Consider the following 23,467-nt stretch of genomic DNA (forward strand, 5'->3'; position numbering starts at 1 on the left):
GTTCCATTTAGTTGTTTTTTTTTTTTTTTTTTTTTTTCAGAAAATAGTACAGAACTCATGAGATGTCAAAGGCTTTTAGGAGGCTTTTAGGAGGACATATCTAACCTCCAGACAAAATCCAGAGCAAGTATCTTTGACACACTGGTCTACGCAGGGTCTACAGAATAAGGCTCTTACCCTTTGCCACATTTAGGATTAGGGTTGTCTGATAGGAACATTGGCAAAAAGGTCATGAAGTCTTCACCCTGTGGTCTCTGTTTGCCTTCTTGAGTCAGTGGTCGACAACGAGTGCAGGATGGATCGCTGACTGAAGAAATACAGGAAAGTCATCTACAGGATGTAGTATTCTTTTTCCTAACACTAGTAACTTCTGACTTGCATTACTATAGGATGTAATTTCATAAAAAGCATTTTTACTGATGAACTAACTGACCCATCCTGAAAGTCCATGTAAGATTTGTAGTCCTTAATTTGATGTATTGCTACTAAAGCAAGGGCTGTCAAAGAACTCTTACTTGTGCATTTATCTCCATTAGATCTGCTGAGAACTACACCCAGCTGAAGTTCCTGAACAAAAGCAGAGCACCAAGTTTGTGTGCTCCAAGAAAACCAACAGGAGGATAAGAGTTTTTACAGCAAGTTACATTGGCTGTCTAGGTAGGTTGTTTTCAGCCTGCAGCATTCCAGTAGAATATTTAAACTCATTCAAATAGCAGTTCAAATAAATTAAGAGGACAACTCAAGAGGTTCCTACTTAGAGTAAGAAAAGGTATTCACTTAACTCATACCATGAGAATGTTTTGGCTGTGAAACTTATAAACCAAGCTAATCCACTAGCAACAAGATGGATGCCAATACCTGAAGCATTACAAAACTGTCCAGTGGTATTGTAGACTCTGCAACAGGACGACTGTGGCTTCACCCAGTCAAAGTAGTCATCAATCCAGGATGATGGGGCATAGCCTATCCTCGTGCTAATACAAACAACACAACAAATCCATCATCAGTAATTTTATGTTTAATTCCAAAACATACCACTTGATCTCCCCAGTACCAACTTAGGTCATGTCAACTCAATCTTGTCAAATCTACTCAGCTCTTTATATAGTCCCATGCTCCAGTACCCCACCCAAGAGCCATAATGCTCAGAACACTACAGCTAGAAAACAGCAGTAGCTCTTTCATAGCATCCTGTTCTACTGTCAAGCTCAGCTTTCTATTCTCTTGAATAGAGAATAGACTCTATTCTCCATCCTATTCCACACCCTCAGTTGCCTCAGTTTTCACTCAAAGCTTCTCCTTCAATTAGGCTGAAATGAACTACAGTGGAAGGAACTGAGACTTCAAGGAAAGGCTTTCTTGAGTTGTTAGTTACAGATGAAATTCCTGCTTAGTCTCCCTAGGCTAGCCTAGTTTATTCACCAGGTTTAGAGCCGAGCATGCATCTATTTTCCAGAACATCATAACTGTGCTGAGACATTTTCACAAGCTTCTTACTACCATTCCAAGATTCCTTGAAGGATCAAGCCCCTTTTCCAAACCCAAGTACATCAATGTATCCCACCAGTCCAGACAGGTTTTATCCTCACTCTGGAAGACTGTCACAGCTGCTTCCAACCCCCTCCCTCTCAAACCCACAAAATAAAGCAAATAAAATAGCATGTCAGTTTATGACCAACAGATGAGTCTGAGCTAAATCAGGAAGACACACTGCTCAGCTACATCTTTTCCATGCAACTATACAGAGACAAACATGATAGACTTACTAGCTACCAATCTCCGCAGCATTGAAGACTTGCTGGACAAGTGAATCATTATTACATCCCATTCCACCACACACCATGTTCTGCCCTTCCAAAGAGGTGTAGTTGTGTCCTTCTTCTAGGACAAAGTAGACAGGGGGACCTGCATGCAGGTACTTGCTGATGTGGCTGAAGTAATCTATTACATAGGAGTCCTTCAAGGGAAAGTTTTGAGTTACTACTATGGAATGTTGAGGTACCACAACAAGGTATCAAGGTTTCAATTCAGCCACAAACTGCTGAACAGTGACACGATCATAAGACTTACATCCGGCATTGAGAGAGACTGATCCAGTCCAATCTCTACATTGTGCATAACTGCTGCACTGAATGACAGGATACCCACAAACACTGCTATCTGCAGAAAAAGCAAATCCATGGAAGTGAGAACTCTACAGAAACAACAGGCAATAGGACTCATTTGTTAAGCTAATAGGAACCATGCTAAGAGGCTCTAGTTTAAATATGCTACCCAGGCTTAATACAACAGTGGTAGTAGAACACAGCTACTCAGAGGTCCCTTTGGAACTGTAAGGAAATTAATTCTTAGAAATCAGTAGTGAAAGTTACAAACACCTTCTGTAAATAAGCATGGTAAGCTTAAACTGAACCACAGATTCAGCAACAATGCTCTGGATTAATCAAGTGTAGAAGCCAACACATGCCGATTGTTCTACAAGGGCTGAAGTAATTTGATTGTCTGCAATGCAACTCTTAAATCTGGGCTTTGGACAATCCATGATCAAGCCTCTATTTACTGAAATACTTTTGCAGTTACAAAAGCTTGTTTCTATTCTTATACTGAGAATAAAAATACTAGAAACTTCATTTGTTACACTGTATTGAAGATTTTTCTTCCCTATTTAGGCCTTCAGGCTCACTGCTCTTTTTCTCAAGTTTAGATGACTGCCTACTTGAAATAGATTATACATACTACTATTGGTCTCATCCAATCCTTAAGCAGATATGGAGAAAACAGATTTTTGAAGAACAGAAATAACATGCTCTCAGAGCGCTGGACTCCACCCGTTTCTTCACTGCTTTTGATGCAACACAGAATATCCAGTCTATTACTCTGAAAATGGATTAAAAGCCAGAGTTAGGGCAGTTCTGCAGATGCAATCATCCCCATGACACTGCAGTTACAGGGGCACTTATACTCACCTCTTGACGCCTAATGTCCAAGCCCAGGAGACTCACGAAGCAAGTGACTTGGAGAATGAAGTCTATGAGCACAGCCATTCCAGCAAACAGGGAGAACGTGCGAACCGCTGGCATCGTAGACAGTGTTCCTGGAGGAAGTGACCCAGTTTGTTAAGAGAGCTCCCTTCCCCTAGAAATGCACGGGCATTTTCTAGACAAATATCCAGTTTAAGTGGTAGCCTTATAGGAGCACAAAGAGCCTTTCTTTCCAGAGCAAAGGAAACAGCCCATACAAGCCTGGCTACAGCTGCTGCCTGACCTGTTTAACAGCACTGCGGCTGTGCAAAGGAGTGACTAGTTCTAAGTCATTTTCCAATTCCAAATTTAGGTGCAGACTGTAACAGTGCAGTTAAGGAGTGCTGTCAAGGGAACATCTTGCTTCGATATTAAGCCATTCCAATGCAAGTTGATCCAATGACAAATTACACTGCAGGTAAACAAAGCCATTATGAAAGAAGGCCATATTATACTTGTAGGGTAACAAAAAGATTTACCTCTAAAACACTATAAAGTGAGCCTCAAACAAATCTGTCGTAGGGGCATTTTTCCAACCAAGGGGCATTTTGGCAAGATGACTAAATGCAATACAGGAGTTCATACACCCTGGTATTTGATCTATTCCTAAGGTCAAATTTGGACTGGTCAGTCACTGCAAGTCAGTAAAAACCTCCAGTCTTTCAGGCTGAGAAGCTTGACAGATTCAGAATTGGATCTGTCAAACTATGCCAATGCCTATCACCAGCAGAAGTTTAACTTGATAGTAAATATTATTAATATTTTATATTATTATATTATTAATATCTTCAAATATTAAAGGAGTCTTACCAAGAAAGAATGCCACAGTCTCCGAAAAGGATGAGAGAAACATACTGGGTGCCACATCTCCTAAGACTCTGCCAATCTGTTTATCCAGAGTTTCACCCTGAAGGCGTTCATCTCGCTGTTTAAAGGCAATAATTTATTATTATTAGGAATCATGCAATTTATAAAGCTATTTCATGTGGCTTTAAAAAATCCAGAACTTTAAAATATCCTAAACTATCTTTTGTTGTTTTTACTGCATAAACAACAGTTAGATATAAACCAGCTGAGACTCTCTAAAACAAGAGTAACCTGAACATAACTTCTTGTCTTGCTTCAAATTTAAAATATAGTAAGTATATATATATAACTTTATATAACTTAATATATAAGTTCAGTACTTCAGATAAAACTACACATTTAATAGAAGTGGTGCCAGTTTCAGTGTGTTATTGAACCTGTCAAATTAAAAAGCTGATTATCCACTAATACTTAGTGTCAGAAGTCCCTAGTCTTAGGTATGTAGTTTAGTTCATGACTACTGCTTACAATATGGTAAAATTACAATTGATCAAAATACCAGTTGAGTTCTACAATTACTTTGATATCAAGTAGCAGTAAGAAAATGTAGAGACATAAACTGGGGTTTTTTTGTGAAGGTAGAATGTACACAGATTCTCTGCTCTCTTCCATTAGACATCTTGTGAGATTCCAGAACTGCTCACATTGAGCTGAGCATTGGAATGTGGAAGACTTCCTGCTCAAAGTTTACAACCTTCAAAAATGACAGGCATTTTCAAAAGAGTTTGTATGAAAGAATAAATACCTGAAGTGTCTGAACCATAATGAAGATGTTGTCCACTCCAATAGCCAGCACCAAGAAAGGAATTACTTCTATCACAATCAGTGTCAGTGGGATTCCAAAGTAGCTGAAAATGCCTATAGAACATGCTACTGAGCTCAGTACAATCAGGATGCCTGCAATGCCCAGAGAGATCTTTGAATCCACCTAAAAAAAGTTGTACTGAACGTCAACCAAACAAGCATCCCACAGAATAGATTACTGCAAAGGCAAAAGCCATATTCTAACATTTAGTCTAGGCAATGGAAAACTTTTCAGGGTTTTTTTGAAAATCCAAATATTAAAAAAAACACCCCAACTTTGAAGTTACAAGTCTTAAAGCTGATGTTAACTGAACATCAAGTGAAAGAACTTAGTGAGACTATGAAACACAGATCAATTGTCTAGCACAAGAACAATGCTCTCCCCCCATAACTCCTGCCCAAGGAGGACTCAAAGCTCTAATAAAAAACTGAACATCAACATTCTGCAAAAATAGTTAAGTCACTTAGAGCTATCAGCAGGCTCTAGCTTCAGTCTTTATGGCAATGAAAACTACACATACCAGCAGTCTTCTACAGCTCTGGATATGTCCCAAAGCTATCGAGATGTACACGAACATCACAATATAGCTTATCAACACAACACTGATATCACTGTTGCTTTCGCGCTCGATCTCATCTTCAATACTCCGTTCAGCAGAAAATGATATAGTCAAGTTTGAATTATTATAGTTCTTCAGAAAGTTAATAAATCTAAAAAAAAAACAACACCAAGAGGTTGATCACACTTTAAAGGATGAAACATCTTCCACTAGAAATACTTGAAAGTCAGTTGATGGCAAATTTCCACCATCTGTGTGGTACAAGAGTGTACTGTGGCCAGACAGTACTTTGAGGGACCAACTCTCAGTCATAGAAGAGAGGTGCTGGCTACACATACCTAGAACTCTACACTAGGCACTAGAAATACATTATGCTGAAATACTTTCCATGTTCTCTCGAGTTTGAGGACAAATAGTTATCTTGCATCAACTATTTCAAACTCTTAAGTACAATTTCCTCAAAACCAACCCTAGAAATACACATATGAAGGATGACTGCAGCTTAGTCACAGTACTGGAACAATTTATTAGCCCTTGTTTCAGTTCCCCAACTTGAGAGGTGCTTGTGACACAGGCAGATGCTTGTCATACTCTTGTCACAGACTTTCTAGTACAGTAGTTTTATCTGAACTGACAGCCAGAGCAGCTGGCCTGTGTAAGCTAGCTCTTCAAGGTGGTAAAGGGGATGAAGATTGCCTTAGATGCTCATCTGGACAACATTTTTAAAAATAAAAGGTAAAGAACGACAGCATCAGGCTCAACCTTTCCACTCATGGCTAATGGTCCGCTAAATTAAAGAGTCTACCTGGGTAATTCTAGCCACAATAAAATATATCAAATCCTTTCTGAAGTCACTTACTGGCAAGTACTACTGGGCTACATGATCACTAAGAGGACAACAACCCATGTGTCAAAGCAAATCAAGTGAGCCAGACAAAGTGAAGGTCTTACGACTAGCACAATCTGTTTTTAACCGGTTTTGCTGCCCCTCAAAACATCTCTGTAGTTATACTGAAAAACTGTCAGTAGAGTGCAGGTGTTTCTTTTTTATCTACATTTAAAGCTGCATTAAGTCATGTATGCATTTCAGAACACAGGCTACTTACTCTTTTTCCCATGCCAAGGCTTTCATCAGCTTTTTTGAGTCATTGTAGTAATTGTTGACAGGAAAAGTAATAACAAGAGCTGTAGCATTATTATAGTTATCATCTATAGTAGGAAAAATAGAAGTTTGGCATTAAAAAATATAACTTACATTCTAGTATAGCAGATACAAGTAAGTGTAAAATCAGCATTGCCCAAAGCAATCCCATCCTTACAACTCCACTGAACACCACTGAGTTCTCAAATACACTACTGAAATAAGAACCAAAGCTGATAAGCACTCCAGATTATATTCCAGAGTAATTATTCATTGTTTGACATGCTCATGACACCCCAACATTAAACTGTTGCATGGTTAGACAAAGAGCTACCAAATAACCACTGCTTATGACTTTCCATCTAATGAGAAATGTGGCTTCCTAAATACTGTAACTCTTGCATATTTAGATTTTACTCTAAGAAAATACAAGTCCCCTACAGTTTAATAAAGAAGGACTTGCCTTTAACACTTTTAGATATATTAAACACAAATATACTACCAAGTTAGTTTTAATTAGATAAATTGCTTGAACAAAATCCTGGCCTCAGAGTAATTATGAGAGAATTTCCTTTGTGAACACTTATCAATTTAACTTTTGTCAGATCAGTGACAAAACTTTATCCTAACTCAAAGCAAAATACATATCCCAGCACATGAAACTGAGCTATTTCATGTCTTGATCTTTTACCAGGCCCAAAGCAGACCAAACATTTGTTCTGTCGACAAGTATATTCCAATTACAGATTGCTTGCATTTTGCACTTCCAGAGTAGTCTGCCTCCAATCCCAGCACTGGTCTACTGAAAACTTACTTAGAACACCCTTACTTACTGAAAGTTAAACAAAACTCTGGTTTCTCTGGACTGCATTTAAATACCTGTGTTAAATGAGAATGCACATTTAACACCAAGAACAGTACACAACAGTACACATGTTCTCTCAGACTTATACTGCAATACTGTTTTGTCACTCACCATCATATCCTCCCAACACCAGCCATGGAAATACAGGTCCACCAAATGTTCCTAAACAGGGATCGTGAAGCAAGCTTGTGTCATTCAGTGATGCTGGAGCCCTAAAAGAGATCACCAGCAATTATTGTTAGCCTCTGCTTGACAGCTGAGGCACAAAACAGTAAAAAGCTGTTGTGTTATAACTGAAAATCAAGACAAACAGGACAAGACTGCCAGTGGTACATTGCCCTCGTGCTACATTTGCTTTGAATTTAAATACAGCTTTAAAGGTGTCTACCTTACAGGCTTTAAGACAAGGAATACCTTCTAACCAACTGAACTGTAAACTAAAGAGAAAACTTGGAAACTGGTCTTCTGTTCAGAACTCTCCAGAAACACTGAAAACATGTTTAAGGTAAACCAGAGCCAGCATCCACACCAAACCAAGCTGAACTAGCAACTTGATTAAAAACCATGCAATTGTACTGCTCACCGAACACAATATAAGAAGTGAGTGTGGTAATCAGCATAGACATAGAACTCATCCCCAACACTGTGATCCAGAACGGAATGGCTGTTCTGAAAGTAGTTGAGTACACTCAGGATAGTGCAGTTGTTATTGTAGGGAGCAAGAGGAGCCAGGCAAATGTCTTTCAGCATTACAGTCTCATTGTCATAAGAAGCAGTTATGTTGACAATAGCATTCTGCAAATCCAGTACCTTCAAAAAAAACAAACCATAGTTTACGAGCAGCACAAGAAAGCATTTCCCTCGCAAGACAGAACTTAAGTGAGCACTATATTCTTGCCAGTTTCCAGAGACAAGAGGCACACGTTGAGTGAAGCACATTACAAAAACATTTCTGCGTTCATACTATGAACTAACTTGCAAGCATCTAACAGAAAAGTTTTCATCAAAAAGCCTTTATAGTAAGGCTATGATTTTTAATATAAATATCTAGTGACTGCTTTGATGGATATATAACATTGCAGGTGGAAGCCAACTCCATGTGGCTATACCTGTTAAGTATGCTTAGGTCTTTGCTCTTGGAAAGTCCCAATTACCTGATGGAGAATATCTTTGGTAAGGGGAGGCCCAAAAGGTACATCTTCTCCTGATGGGTAAGGTGAGTAGGTGTCTGGGTGGCTCTTTGGTGCTTGAATAATAATTTGTTCAGTACGGAAGAAAGGCCCAAAGTGTGTGTCAAAGTATTCCTTCTCCCTGCGGGCTTGGCTGTTTGGGGCTGACCAGAGATCCACAGGATTTGTAGTTGCTTTAATATAGACAAAGCCTGAGCAGCACATTGCAACAAAGACCACAGAGAAGAGGATAACAGGACGTGGATTTCTGACACAGAAAGCCCCCCATGATGTAAATGTCATCCTCAGGCCATTCTCAAACCTTTCACCAAGTCTTTCACCACAGGTAATGTTTCCTGCAAGAGCAAGAAGCAAACAGTAAATGTTTGAGAAGTCAGTTAAGTGGCATTTTCTTGCAGTCCACTCAGAAAGATGAAATTCTATTCTAGCTCTGTTTTTAGGAAGCACCAGAAGCTATGTCTCCACTGACAGTCAGACCCTGGGACCAATCCCTGGCTGAGGCCAAGGGGCAGAAAACAGCTTGTACCTACATTGTCCCTTGTAGTGCAAGGTTGTCTTTGACAACAGCAGGTCTAGCAAATAAAGGAAGAAGCAGTTAAAAGATATGTAAGCAATAAAACAAGCTACCTCAGCAGGTACACCACTTAAACTACAAATTTTTTCCTAGCATGCCTTAAATGTATACATGGATGACTCAAAACATGATCAAACTGACTTTAGCATCATGTTGCCCTCCCTATACTCCTACAACAAAGCCCTCCAAAACTTTCTTGACGCTTAGCTAGATCCATAAAGGGTGTACCCAGGGCTTTCAGCAGGCAGCAAAATAGGGGTAAGTACTACCCTAGAAAAGAGATGCTGGCCAAAAAGCTGAAGGCCCTCTAAGAATGGACTTTTAACCTAATAAAGCTAAAACTCCAGAGCCCATCCATAGGAAAGGGATACACTTCAGCTGAGTTTGTAACAAACCTATTACTCTTATCCAAGACATACCATTGTCACGGTGGGAATTCCCAGAAAAGGCTACATTGCTGTCAATTGGGGTGTACTCCGAAACAAAGTGCCGCCTCCTGCAAGGCAAGAAGCTGTGTTATCCTGCTTGTCCAAAAAGGCATCTTTACTGTTAGCACAACCATCTCCAACTCTGTGATCCTTTGGAACATACAGCCACATCAGCTGTCTTGATAAACTTTTCCAATTTACATCAAGCACAGGTTCTTTGTGCACATTTAGAAGATCACTAGCATTAACAACACAATCTCTTTAAATTTATCCCAAATTGATATTTGCAGGAGATTTTTACCTTAGAAATATGAACCAGGCATCTCAAACATACTTACCATTTCATGTTGACCACTAAGGTAAGATTACTGATCACGTCATATACTGTCATACCCACTATCCTTTTCCAGACAGACTTAATTAAAGAGCAATTTCAGTTTTCTGGTCATAACTGAACTATTATAGAATCAGAGTGGTTTGGGTTGGACACAAACCTTAAAGATCATCTAATTCCAACTCCCCTGCCATGAGCAGGGACACCTTTCACTAGATCAGTTTACTTAGAACCCCATCAAGCCCAGCCTTGAACAGCCCCAGGTGTGGAGAGTCCACAACTTCTCTGGGCAACCTCTTCCATTGACTCACCACCCTTACAGTACAGAATTTGTTTTTAATATCTAATCCGCATCTACTCTGCCTCATCTTAAGACAATTCCCCCTTGTCCTGTCACTACATGCCCTTGCAAAAAGTCCCTCTTCCAGCTCACTTGCAGACTTTCTTTAGGTACTGGAAGGTGCTGTAAGAAATCCCTAGAGCCTTTTCTTCTCCAGGCAGAACAGCCCAAATTGTCTCAGCCTGTCTTCACAGGAGAGGTGCTCCAGCCGTGTGATCAAGGGTTATATGATGTAATTACTGGAAGCTCAGCTTTCATTTAGTTTTTTTCAAAATGGAAGACTAGGAGAAAGTATTCATGATGTAATTTGCAATAGGGACTGTTTTGTTATGAATGTGTGTTTTCCCAGACTTCTGCATACTTAGTTATGAAAGTTGAAGAACAGTGTATGTGATTCTGTAACTAGGAATGCTATAACAGATGTGCATCAACTAAATCAACTTCTGAAATCACTTTCTACCAGGTGGTTTTAGCTGTTAGAACACTTCCTGTAAGTATATGTGGTATCTGCTACAGAACATGACTTCTGGCTGGCTGAAGTAGTCACGACACAGGCATCTGACCAGGACAAAGAAGTTCTCAGGGATAAAGAAGTTACTTGTAGAGCTCAGCATTTGGAAGGCTTTACCTGTAACACCAGACTCCAAAAACTAGTGCAAAAAATATGAGTAGAAAGCCCATGTATGAGATCCACATGATGACATACACCGCATCCAAACCAAACAGTAGCCAAGGAGGAGGCAATGGAGGGGGTTGAGGTTTTGGACCACAAACAATTGAACAGTCCTGACAGCTGCATGGTCCTGTTGAATCATCCACAGACTCATTACAGCCTTTGGTAGCATTATTCATAGGGTTCATTCCATGGACAGGAACATCTATGACAGATCACAAATCGCAGAGCCAGTTTACTACCAGGAAAAATTCAAACCTTCCCAGTTAAGTGAATTAACCCTTTATACGAAAGCTCACAGCCCCTGTGCAGAGCAGCATTTCTTGGTCTTACAGATGAAGAAACCACTGCCTTTTCCACAGCAGGTACCAACTATTTACAGTTGTCTAATAATTAAATGACTGGTCATGTCTATTACACTTCAGCCTGTCAAAGTAATGAGCACATCCTTCTAACATCCCAGCAATGATTTGTCATCCCCCTTATCTATTCAGATGGTGAAATGTGCAACAATTTCCTGTTAAAGAAATCCTCATGGATGAGGGTACTGCCCATTTCCAAAGGAATAAAAGTAGTCAGGTGGCCAGGATCAGTCCATCATTGAGCTTTAGAGATTTCTACAGTAAGAAGCCGTATAGAAAAAAAAAAGGCACAAAGTATGGTTTCCAAGCAGAAAAAATCAAAAGTTAATCTCATATTGCAGGCTTTCTTTGCTAGGCAGCTGTTTAAAAATCAGTGTTCTAGCCATAGCAGCCAGCCTCTGACAGGAGCTTCAAAGGCAAAGGCTATTCAGTTTCTTACCTGAAAAGATTGGAATTATGCTGAAAGGAGTTTGTCCATTGTCTTTACTAAACATGTACTCAATCCAGTTGGTTGCATTGCAGTCCTTGACATCCTTCCCACACAGCAACCCCAGTGCTTTAACATTGCTCGATGGAGCCTCCACATCTTTGCAGGCATTGTACATTGCTGGGAAGAATCGTTAAATCAATGTCATAATTTGAGTAAGCATTCCAAGTATTTCCAATATTACAGACTCCCCAAGTTCCAGGAACATACTTACAGTTTTCAAGTAGAAACATCTTAAGATAGTGAACTAATGCTTTTGTTTGTATTTATAGTATTCAAGGTTGCAATGCTTTGTTACAGCTACCTTGCTCTGAGAAAGCCACCCAAACATTATCTAATCTTATTTTCAGGGAAAGCTATGAGAAAGCATTTAAGGTATTTTCAACTTGTAGGATGTATATGACTTGTAAGAGTCTCAATTTTATTAAAGGTTACTGCAAAAAGAATAAAAAGACTGAATTAATGCTTTAAGCTTGCTACAAAATCAAAATACGATCCAAATGTATTGTTCTCTAAAAACATCTACTTTTGACAAATGACTTGACAATCCATTTCAAGACTGAGTGCCTCTTAGAGAGCCATCATAGTACACGGTGTACCAACTTTATTATCATGCTTGCAAGACTGTTTCAGTACCAGGTAGGCTTTGGACATTGAATACTTGGCAACAACTTTATTTTTCTGAAGTTAAATCATCAGGGCTATCAGCTATTAACCGTTTATATAGATGTTCATCCTCAGCTGAACCTTTAAAACAGTGTTATTTAACAACATCAGCTAATGTCCCCTGCCCAGGGAGTAGTTAAGTGTTCCGTATGTTTTAAGCAGGACCTCCTGTATCTATGTGATGACTCAAACTTCAAAAAGACAGTCAAAGAGATGATTCCCCCTCCAAATTCTTTCTGAAAAAGCATTGGTCTTGTTACCTGGACAAAAGCCAAGGTACAACTAACACACTGTTTACTCACCATTTGCAAACCGATCTCCAATAAAGTACTGCAGCTCTGTAATGCTACTTTTGTTCTCTTTTAAAACTGGATCATAATAAGGTATGGTGCTCGTAACATTCAAAAAGTCAGACTGATTTGGACTACAAGTCAGCTCACAGAAGAGGTTTATCAAGTTGTAAAAACACGATGGACATCTGGGTAGAAAAGCCAATGAACAGCAATCAGATTAAGAGGTAAAGGTGCTATGTAGGTCAAGTCAGATACGTCTTGCAAACAAACATTCTGCTCAGAGTGACAGAACAAAGTATTTAAATTTTGTAAAGTTTTAATCAGTAATATGACAATTTTGTTGATGCTACAGATGAACAACTCTAAGCACCATAAATCACTAATAAAATTGCCTGCCTCAAATAATTCAAACTTTACTAGAATTTGAAAAAAAACTTAACTACTGCTAGTAGGAAGACTTCTTAGACTTGTTAATGTCTTACCTAGAACAAGACCAAATGCTACTTTGTGCCACCCTCTTCTGAAGGTTTCATTAGATAAAAGTAGCTTGAGACAAGCAAAGGGAATGTTTGTTCTACCAGCTAAGTCAATCCAGACTGCAAGCAGTTGTTTCATGACACTACAACCTGCTGCTATGGGTGAGAAAGTCACTTCAGCAGATTGCTCCAATAATCCTTAAAATGAAATTACCACTATTTCTACAGTCTACTTGAAGACAAGTGCTTTGTTACTCTGTTAGAAAACTAGCTGCTGTACCATTTATAAGCATACCTGGAGAGAAACTGCAGAGGCAGCTGCAAGTTATTTTTCAAAGTCTGAAGCTGATGAACATCACAGCAAGTGCTAACATTGCCAAAGAATAAACCTGGACAGAGTTCCTTAATGAAATAAAAAAAAAAAATCAAAAACAAACAACATTGAGATCAAGAGGAAAGGAAGAAAAAGTATGTTTAAGACTTCAGAACTCATTACAATCACAGGCTCTGCATCAGCATATTTCAGAACACAGTAGCTGTTGCCGTGGGAGACGCATAGGAGAAAAACAGCCCAGCAAACAAGATTTTTGTTTAGAGACCGGAGAGAAGAATCACTTTTTTTCACTTCTTTTATTCAAGGCAGCACTTCCTTTTGAAAAGCTCCTTCAGATGATCCTTAGTCACCAGGGTCTATATATAGAATGATAATGGCATTTGAGAGACTATTGGTAAGAGGACAACACATGCTATCCAAGTTGAAAGTATTCCTGCAGCTTATCCTCTCATACTCCTTCTGGATAGTATCAGATTTTAAAGTCTCAGCAGGCAATCCACTAACTATAAATTCACTGATTACCTGGAAGAGCTACTTCATGTTCAGTCTATAGAAGAGACAAATGCATTTAGCACAAGTATAACTGATAGCAACATAAAAGAATTGTACATTAAGTCTTCAGAAAAAAATACACAACAGTAGTTAACGCACCTACATATTTATTGAAGTCACTCCTGTCACCAGTCTAACCACGGAACTATGGAACTTTTTCAACTATGGAAAATCTGGCAATGTTCTATGCTGTGCATGAAATATATAAACTCTAATTTGACTGTCGTTTCATTCCCTTTAGCAGCTGAAGCCCAAGTAAGGAAATATAGTCTCACACTAGGCACAGCTGATTTTGTCCAAATTTACTCCATTTGAATAAGTATCAGTTAGCACCTTCCTTTATCAGGAATGACCATCTGAAGGAAAATAGTTTAGTCTTGTTCTTTACAGATCAGAAGGAAATAACTGTGGAACACATATTTTGGGAGATGCTTCAAAACAGCATCTGAGTAAAGAGTAGTCAAACCAGTGAGGAAAATATGCAAGAAAGTGAACAAATCCTGTATTTAAGGTTTTGTCTGTGACAGCCTCTAACCACATTTTGGAGACTTCTCATATTTCTGAAAAGAAACTGAGGTAAATTACCTTAACCTAGCTGGGCCTGAGAAATCAGACACAATCTGTCTACTTTCTCATCAGGTTAGGATGAGAGATCATAGAACAGGACCAACAGAACCCAATACAGAATTCTAGTGTTGGAGAATTTTTTTTAGCAGCAAACCTCCAAAAGAAGCTCACCTGCATTAAGTCATAGCCATCTTCTGGTAGTGCTATCGGTGGCCCATCATAAGCACAGTTGTACCTCTTGTCTCCAGAAGCAACTCCACATTCTCCATACCAGACACACGTTTGTGGAAGTACCTAATCAACAAAATAAATTATTAATTGCAATAGTAGCCAGATATCTCAGCTATTGGAGAATTAGTGTGCTACTACTCCAAAAGCCACTTGCAGTCCAGATTAAATAACTTCCTTCTAATTAAAACATCAGTGTGTCCTACATAAAGCGCCCATCAACAAAAGCAGGTGTTTTTGACATGGTGTACATCTTCAGCTCAGCTCCCCACCCTCCCCTGACCATTACAGAAACAGGAAGTGCACTGCCTACAGCTAAGATCAAGTATGAAAGTTACTTAAGAAAAATCTAAATCAATACCTGAAAAGCATCTTCAAGTACAAGGTGATATAGAAAATACTTTGTTCATGCAAGACAACAAAATAATTGGTGGGTTAAACTGTCACGTTAGAGCACGAATCAGTGCAGAGAGAGAAACTCATTGCCTATGTGCAATTTCACTTCCTCCTGCCACCTTTTGATCCTTCCTGAAAACTCATTACAGTGATTCTGAGGATTCTGAAACAGATATTCATAGCTCTGCACTTGTCATACATATACTGTCACAATCTCAAATGTTTCCCTCCCATCACCACTTTCAAGCCTAAGCATGGAACATTTAAATGGGGTTACTAAGAAAAAAAAAAGCATAATTTTAAAGATGTTTTAATATAAGCAACTATTAAAAATTCAGAAATTTTTTTTGTGTGCATTAAAAAATTGAAAAAGGGCAGTAGCACTTTGAAAGCCTTTTATTTTTGTTCAGTGGTACTGACACAGAGACATCTGAGATACCAAGCCAAAATATCTGTTCTGAAAATTAAAACATTTAATACAATAACAAGTTATTTACATTAAAAGCTTTAATACAGCTCCAAAGTTTTCCTACCACCTGGGCTACAAGCAGAAAGCAGACTGCACAAACATTTAGTACATTTCTGCCAGCTCTGATCAGGAGTTTGCTTAGTACAGTTTGAGAGATAACTGACCTATTTTGATGTCCTGAACAACCTTGACTTAGCATTTTAGAGCCACCATATGTTGTTGCTGCAAGGACAGACTGCTGTGCTTTCTGCTTGACCATGAATAGTATTGTTTACTGACCAGAGAGGCCCCTGAATGGTTGTCCTGACAATACCCAAGAGCTACCCAGAAACACAGTGCCCCCACAACATCGATTTTTGTGCAAAAATGCACTGACAGTTCTTCAAAAAGTGCATCAGTAGTTTGCTGTTTATCGGGACAATAACCATCACCAAATTATCCAGCCCAAGACTTGTTTCCTCTTTAGCCTAACCAGGACAATATAGGCCAATTCAAAGTTACTCACTGCAAGCTAGGTCTTAAAATCAGTTTAAGTGCCAGCCATCTAGATCACCATTTCATTTGTCTATTCTAGCACATCTTCTAGTTAAACCCACAACCAGCTGTTAAGTATTATCATATTCTATGATACAAGCTTGAAAACACCCCTTAAGATTGCACTTATAAACACTGAATGTTTAACACCATCCTAAGCCAAGAAGTCAAACTTCCATAACTTGTAGACTATTTCTCAAAACTAAACTTTAGTTTGTTTATGCACAAACTAAATTTGCTCATGCATCAAGTTAATCTAAGAAGTTAATACCACTTCGATGCAAATTTAGAAGTCATCATCTTCAACTCTGCTTCCCCACATCTATTTGCCCCAGTTTTAATAGCAAACAATCTACTAGCAGTAAACATGTTCTACTGTTTTTACCAGCATCAGAAGTGAATTGTCTCTTCAAGAGGAAGCACAGATTTACCACTATTTTTGCAAAGGATCAAGGAATTTGGAGCTGCTTCACACTGCCCATGAGAAAAAGATTAGTTTTTCCTTCAGTATCAGGTTGGCTTCTGTGTTTAGTCTAGAATGGTTTGTAATCATCCTTTCTAAAAAACACTTTCTGTGCTTCATTACATCTTGTTATCTAACACTTCTTATTTTTTAAACACACAAATTCATCAACCTACAACTTAGAGAAAGACTTAACTTCTTCCAGAGTGGAATGTGTGGAAAAACTAGTAATGCAGTTAACAGTTACAAAAAACTTATCAGAGCACCCCCTGCATAGAAAAACTTGAGTAAATTTCAGCTATCATGCCAGTCTGACTGATAGGTCTATTGTTTTAAAAACATTATCTGTGTTTTTAAGGCAGCAATTCCTTGGTTATAGCTACACTGATACAAAACAAAATGCAATCTCTCTTATGTCTATAAATTTACCTACAAGGCTTCCTGTCATCATTTTCAGGACAGAACATAAAACAGCTTACTTGCACATGACACTTGGTAATGTACCAAAATGTATCAAGCTAAACACAAAAAAATATAGCAAGACAAAGTTTGGCCTAGCATTATTTTATATTCGATTTTGTGGATAAAGAATTTTAAATCACATTCCTCAAGTTCCACAGCAATAAAACATACAATGGAAAAACAATGTTTGCCACTGGAACTTTCTGCCTGCTTAAGAAAAGCTGAACAGAACAGCTGCTTTAAACTATTAGAAGAGCACTTAGGCCCAGAACTGCAAATCTGAATATTCTGTTTCAGTATTAACACCAAGAACACAGTTTCAGAAACAGCTGAAACTGTGCTTGGTCATTTATGCCATGACCAAGCAGGATTTCCCTAAAAAAAGCATGAGTTTGCTCCCTGAACCAGTGAGCTTTGGGGATACCTGATTTACAGTGGTTGAACCAAGCCAATAATCCTAAAAAACACCAAATCATTAGACATCAACAGCCTAAATTGAACAACACAGCTCTTGAACATTAACAAGTTAATAGCCTACTTACCATTGAGTCAGCCCCAAAATATGGGACAGGGCTGGTCCCCAAAGCTTGAGGCAACATTCAGGGATACAAGTAACTACTTTACCACAGATAAGACAGAGCTGACAGCTCTTCTCCCTGAAAACCCTCTAGTAAAAGCTAGATTAAGTTACAGAGTAAGACCAGCACTTGGCTCTTTCCATTCTTTCAGAAGAACACTCCTACGAGGACAGGGTGAGATAGGGATGAGTAAGTGTGGTTGTAAATAAGTCAGTTGACAAAGCTGCTGCTTGCAGGGTCAGACTTCTAGGTCAGATAATTACTCACCTGGTATTAAGTTTCTTAAACAGGTGAAAGCCTAGCCCCAAAAGTAACAGAGAAATGCTGTGTTGAACCCAACTGTCTTCTAAAAAAAGGCAAAATACTTAAAATACTCCATAAGTAACACAGGGCTTGTGGTTTTGGTTTTTCTCTGGTTTCCTTTTAAGATCACATGACTAAGTACTTCATCTATTAAAATGGAACTTTCCTAAGCATCTCATAAAGCAACAGCAACACAACCTTAGATAAGGCTGTTCCTTCCTTCCTTCCTCTAGCATATACCATATACCTGTCAGTATACTAGTTCTCAGTACATCCTCTGAGTCCAGAAAACTGCATTTCTATTTCTGTCAAGGTTGGCCTGAGGTAAAATTTCTCTTCAAGCAGACTAAGGCCCCAGTATGGGCATTCTACAAAAGTTCTGTTAGAGCTTTGTAATAGAACTAGTGTTCCAACAGATCATAAACACATTTATTTCAGCCCAAGTTTCTTCAACTGCAGGTTGAAACAAACCAATAATTTTGATGCTTCCAGCAGCACTTGCTGCCACCACCACCACCAATGAATACATAGCTGTTAAGGAGACAAAGAACAATGACGATGCTGTACACAAAAACAGCAACTGTTTGTGGTCTCACAAATACCAGATGACGAGTGAACACTGTTTGGTTCTTCAAACTAGGACTACTAATGTATGGAAAAGGCAAGAGCAGCAGATACAGCTGTTTCCCTTTCCTTCATCTAGGATGATGTATCTGGGATCTTGCAGGGCAAGATCAATTCAGGAAATAGCACACTCTTCCCCTGCACTCCCTTAATACCTGCTATTGCCAACTGGGTTGAGAGTTCTAAGGAATCACTACACCGCCCTTAATAAATGGGAAGTCTGGTTCATGGAAACAGGCGACCAGGTCAAGTTCAAAGATCTGCCACACAAGTTGCATACTACCTCACAACCCTTCCTGTTTGGGAAAGAGGTCCACAGACTAAAGGAAACTTTACAGGTTTAGTTCTTTGTCTCTTTCAGTAACTTGTTAGAGGCAGCCAGTTCAGAGCCATGCCTTACCTGCCAAGCTCCTCCTGTTCGTTCCTTTGCTCACCAGCAGAAGCATTACTACTCCTGGCTAGGCAAAACAGGCCACGGTTCTGGAGTTATCCAAGCTCATTTCAGATGTCACAGTAAAGTCAAAGTCAAGTAGGAAGAGAAAGTTGCAATAACAGTAATAACTCAGTATGTGTAGGGACAAGCTGATACTACCTGCAAGGATGCATGCATAATCAGGAAATGCAGGGCCCCAGCTAGCATCTATCTGCAACTAAGTCCATCTGCACCAAAACAGCTCTGATGTCCTGCAGGTTAATAATAATAACACTGCACAACCCCTGGTTTGTTTTGGCTACTGCCCAGCTAGGTACTGCTCAGTTCTACCAGTCACTCCCTTTAGTCATCTCTCCCCTTCCAAGGCAGCGTCCTCAACTTTCCATCCAGAAAGGCTGAACAAGTCACTCCTGATTTTCCAGGAAGTAATTTAGGTGAAGTGGTTACTGTCTTGTTCTGGAGCTACACTGCAATCCCCGACAATGAAACTGCTCCAAACAGAATTTCACATCCAAAGTCAGGTAACACCACAATACAGACCACTTGGCACGAGCAGCACTTGTCACTAACACTTTCCCATGGGAGTTTAGAAAATCAAATACAACCTACACCTTGGGATCCCAGCTGCTGATAGGAAACCCATATCCAACCTTGATTAGCCAGTGATTTAACTGCTTGTGTTTTAGTACAATTTTACAAAGACCAACTGCAATAGTGGCCATTAAGCACACAAATACCATCTAGTGCTTTAGGACATTCACAAGAAAATAAAATAGTAATGGATAGCTGGCAGAAACCTTGTACCATGAGCTCAGAGTGGAAGATACAGGCTGAACACTTCAAGTTCATTGTGAACATAATAGAAGGATTGCGAGCTGAAGTGCTGCTCCAGTCCACTGACTGCTTTGAAAGAGAAAAAAACTCCCATAACATATGGCACTCTGGATTACAAACATCACAACTGAAAGCACAAAACCATCACACCACTAGTACACTTGAGGGAGAGAACAATTTACCTTCACGATGCTTCTCTTCAGCAAGCATCTAATACTGTATCGGCTCAGTCTAACTGAACGACTAGTTTATCTTTGAAAGATATCAAGATATCACTTCCTCTTTGTGAAGTGTCAGGCTGTAAATAAGAGTTAATGGCAAAAAAACCCAATAAAACCAGATTCTGTCTTCTCACAGTACACAACTGAGACCTGCATTGTTAGAGTAATTTTGCAGTGTTTACTTCGAGGGACCACAAAGCCTCTACAGTGATTTCCCTAAATATTTGGGGAACTTGATTCAAGTTCCTGTAGGTCAGTATCCTCCCGATAAGGAAGGCATTCTGTCATTTCTTTACCAGCCTAGGACACAACTCATTGCTCCAAGATGGTATCTCCCTTCAAAAAGCATTACATAAAGGTGCAATGGTTAGGCGTGAAGTATCATTATTAACGCACCTGAAGATCATGAATCACTACTAACAATCACCTTCTCCAGTGGTAATAGAAGAATGAATTCCACGTTTTATGTTCAAGCTCTTAAAATATTTTTTGAAGAGGATATGAGAATAGTACACACACAAGATGACAAACTCCTGTGTTTATAAAGGGCTAATCACAAAACTTGACCTAGAAAGTATGTTTTCAACGTAGGTAGAGAGGGAATAAAAGCCAACTACTAAGGCTTACAAGACACTCCTAGTTTCTCCAGAGGAATGTGGAGTATCCCGCTCCTATCTTGTGCTACAGCATAACAAAACATGACTGAGTGAATGGTTTACCACATTTTTTTCTGAAGCTCTCAAGAAGTCCAACACACTGTAGACCTCGATGTTAAGGAAATATGTTGTCTTACTACTGGCACATGAATAAACAACAACTCTCACTCCGCACAGATCATTACTTCCAAGAAGCTGTCACCCAGCGCAAGTTACACCCCAGGCAAAGCGAACCAGACACCGAGGACATCTGCAAGCCTCTGCCGAGCATGTGACTGCGTGGCCACTCACATGCACTGGGCATTGCATAACCGGGGCACGCCACGGGAACGCGGCATCCCGGGGACCGCCGCTGCCGCCGGCTGCGACCGCAGGGGACGGGCACTGTGCAGAGGCTGAAGTTCGCGGTGCTCCCCGGCGGGCCTGCTCCCGGCTGTCAGCCCCCTCCCGACGGGGACCAGGGGCACGGCACAAGGGGAGCGAGCCCCACAGGGGACGAGGAGGGGACGCCCAGGTACCCCACTTCAGCTTCGCGCCGCCCCGAGCCCAGGGGCCTAACCCGGGACACCGCCGCCGTATCCAGCCCCGCCGCCCGGGACACTCCCGGCCGCGGGATGCGCGGGGGACACCCGGCCCCGGGCAACACCCGCGGGATCCCGCCGCCAACCCGCCGCTTCCTCTCCTCCCCACGATACCGGGAGGCCCGGCATTCCCCACCCCACGGACTCACCCGCACGGGCCACAGAAGCAGGAGGAGGACGAGGAAGCCGAGGCCGCCTTGCCCGGGGCTGCCCTGAAGGGTCCCCATGGCGGCGCGGGCTGGAGCGGATGACCGGCGGGCGCTGTGGCCAGCAGCACCGAGCGGCGGCGGATGGAAACAGGAGGAGGGCGGCGAGACAGCCGCGCCAGCGCAGTCTGGAAGGACCGCTCTCGCCTGCCCGGGCGGAGCCGCCCGCCCCTTCGAGGAGCGGCCGAGGGCGGCCCCAGCGCCGCCGCCAACCGCGACCGCCGGCCCGCCCCCGGCACCGCCTCCCCCCGCACGGCCGAACCAGGAACACTCTCCTGGGTACCGCCTCCCCCGGCACCGCCTGCCCAGGAGCACCGCCCCCGGCAGCGCCCAGCGCGGCCTGTCCCGGCGGCGGGCGGGGCGCCCATCCCGCCGCGGCGGCGCGATGCTCTGGGGAGCCCCGGCGGGAAGCTGGTCCCGGTGTCGGGGCAGAGCCGTGCCCCTCCGGGATCGACCGGCAGCCGGGCAGCGGCATCGTCCGGGCGCGGGAGTGTTTGTAAACATCAAAAATCGCTTTAAAAACCCTTGGATTGGCAAAAGCGCTTTAATTTGGCTTCAAAGTGACTGATCCGTGATTTCTAAGGACTGGCCTGGCAGCCGTACGTGCCGTGCAGCGGCAGCGATCGGGAGCCGCGGGCTGCCCGGCCGAGGGCCGCTGTCCCGGGGCCGTGCCCGCTGCCCGGGCCGCTCCCGGCGCTGACGCCGGCTGCCTGAGCGCTGTCGCAATCCGCACTTCTGGCAGTGCTGGCTGCGCTCTGCCAAAGCTGTCTGCGTGTTTGGCCTCTGCCTGTTGGGACTCGGATCAGCTCGGGACTTAGCTGAGAGGAAGCACAGTAAAAGCAGGGCGTGAGGCGTTCCCCTGCATGCAGCCTCTGATTTCCCCACCTCTTTATTGCCTTCCCCGACACTGTATTGCCTTCCCAGACGGGTAGCGCGCATTGCGCTGCTGGAATAACACATGTAATTTAGCTGATATTGCCATCTGCTGACGGAAAGGCAGACTGGTCTGGGTGTCAGAGCCTCTGGGCAACCTCCTGGGGGTCACGTAATCCGACCTTCGGCTGAGAGTAGAACCCGGTTAGAGCAGGTGGCTCAGGGAATTGAGGTAAATGAATAGCTTCAGAGATGGAGATTTCACAGCATCTCTGGACAAACTCTTCCACTGACTGACCACACGTGGAGTAAAATGTTTTTCCTGTATCTAAAGAGATTTTCTCTTATTCCACCTGGAGGCTGTTGCCTCTTATGCTGTCGTGGTGCCTGACTGAGAAGAGAGTGACGACTCCTTCTCCACATCCTTCCGTTTGTAGCTGCGGTGATTAGTTAGATGTCCCTAGAGACAGCTTTCTTCTTCGGGCTGAGCAAACACAGCTCGCAGCTCCAGCAGCCTCGCCTGTTGGGGTGGGCAGTAAAATAGATTTTACTACACCATGTCAGTATCTTTTGTTTGTTTGAATTTTATTTTGTGTGTGTGTTGTTTGGTTTGGGGTCTTTTTTCTTGTTTGTTCGAGGAGCCTAAACCTCAACACAGCACTCCAGCTGTGGTGTGACATGTCCCGAAGAAAAAACCCTAACCCTTGACCTACTGACCAGCCTCTTGCTGATGATGCAGCTTGCTGACTCATGTTTAGCATTTCACCCAACTGCCCTGTCCTTTTCTTCCAAACTGTTTTCCATCTAGCCACTGCCCAGCTTGTATTTTTCTGTGGGATTACTCCACCCTAAATGCAGGACCTGGCATTTGACAAGTGCCAAACAAAGCTAGAGTAGTTAAAGATATATTGCATTTTAATTTTCATGTTATAAATAATAAATTTATTCAGGAATATCCTAGAAGCAGGAGAACTAATTGCCACGTTTTCCGGGCACTCCACTTAAGCAGAGAATTCAGTGGGCATAGTTGGCACAGCTGCAAGGTAAAAAAATGCAAGAACCTTGTTTCAGAG

General features: G+C 41.5%; 1 protein-coding gene across 1 annotated transcript in view; it reads right to left on the reverse strand.

Moving 5' to 3' along the window:
- NPC1 (NPC intracellular cholesterol transporter 1) overlaps positions 1-21,678 on the reverse strand; it is a 26,778-nt gene extending 5,100 nt beyond the window's left edge. Inside the window, exons 1-20 of the mRNA XM_066329892.1 lie at positions 21,465-21,678; positions 14,705-14,827; positions 13,376-13,482; positions 12,614-12,789; positions 11,598-11,765; positions 10,752-11,001; positions 9,441-9,517; positions 8,412-8,782; positions 7,841-8,067; positions 7,369-7,469; positions 6,358-6,460; positions 5,213-5,402; positions 4,633-4,815; positions 3,831-3,945; positions 2,967-3,094; positions 2,737-2,877; positions 2,071-2,160; positions 1,767-1,957; positions 859-974; positions 178-307 (exon numbers count right to left, since the gene is read on the reverse strand). Of these exons, the coding sequence (XP_066185989.1) occupies positions 178-307; positions 859-974; positions 1,767-1,957; positions 2,071-2,160; positions 2,737-2,877; positions 2,967-3,094; positions 3,831-3,945; positions 4,633-4,815; positions 5,213-5,402; positions 6,358-6,460; positions 7,369-7,469; positions 7,841-8,067; positions 8,412-8,782; positions 9,441-9,517; positions 10,752-11,001; positions 11,598-11,765; positions 12,614-12,789; positions 13,376-13,482; positions 14,705-14,827; positions 21,465-21,542 (3,065 nt within the window). The 5' untranslated portion in view covers positions 21,543-21,678. The remainder of the gene's footprint in view (positions 1-177; positions 308-858; positions 975-1,766; positions 1,958-2,070; positions 2,161-2,736; positions 2,878-2,966; positions 3,095-3,830; positions 3,946-4,632; positions 4,816-5,212; positions 5,403-6,357; positions 6,461-7,368; positions 7,470-7,840; positions 8,068-8,411; positions 8,783-9,440; positions 9,518-10,751; positions 11,002-11,597; positions 11,766-12,613; positions 12,790-13,375; positions 13,483-14,704; positions 14,828-21,464) is intronic.
- Between the last annotated feature and the right edge of the window lie 1,789 nt (positions 21,679-23,467).

This window comes from Sylvia atricapilla, chromosome 1 (assembly GCF_009819655.1).
Source record: "Sylvia atricapilla isolate bSylAtr1 chromosome 1, bSylAtr1.pri, whole genome shotgun sequence".
Taxonomy (NCBI): domain Eukaryota; kingdom Metazoa; phylum Chordata; class Aves; order Passeriformes; family Sylviidae; genus Sylvia; species Sylvia atricapilla.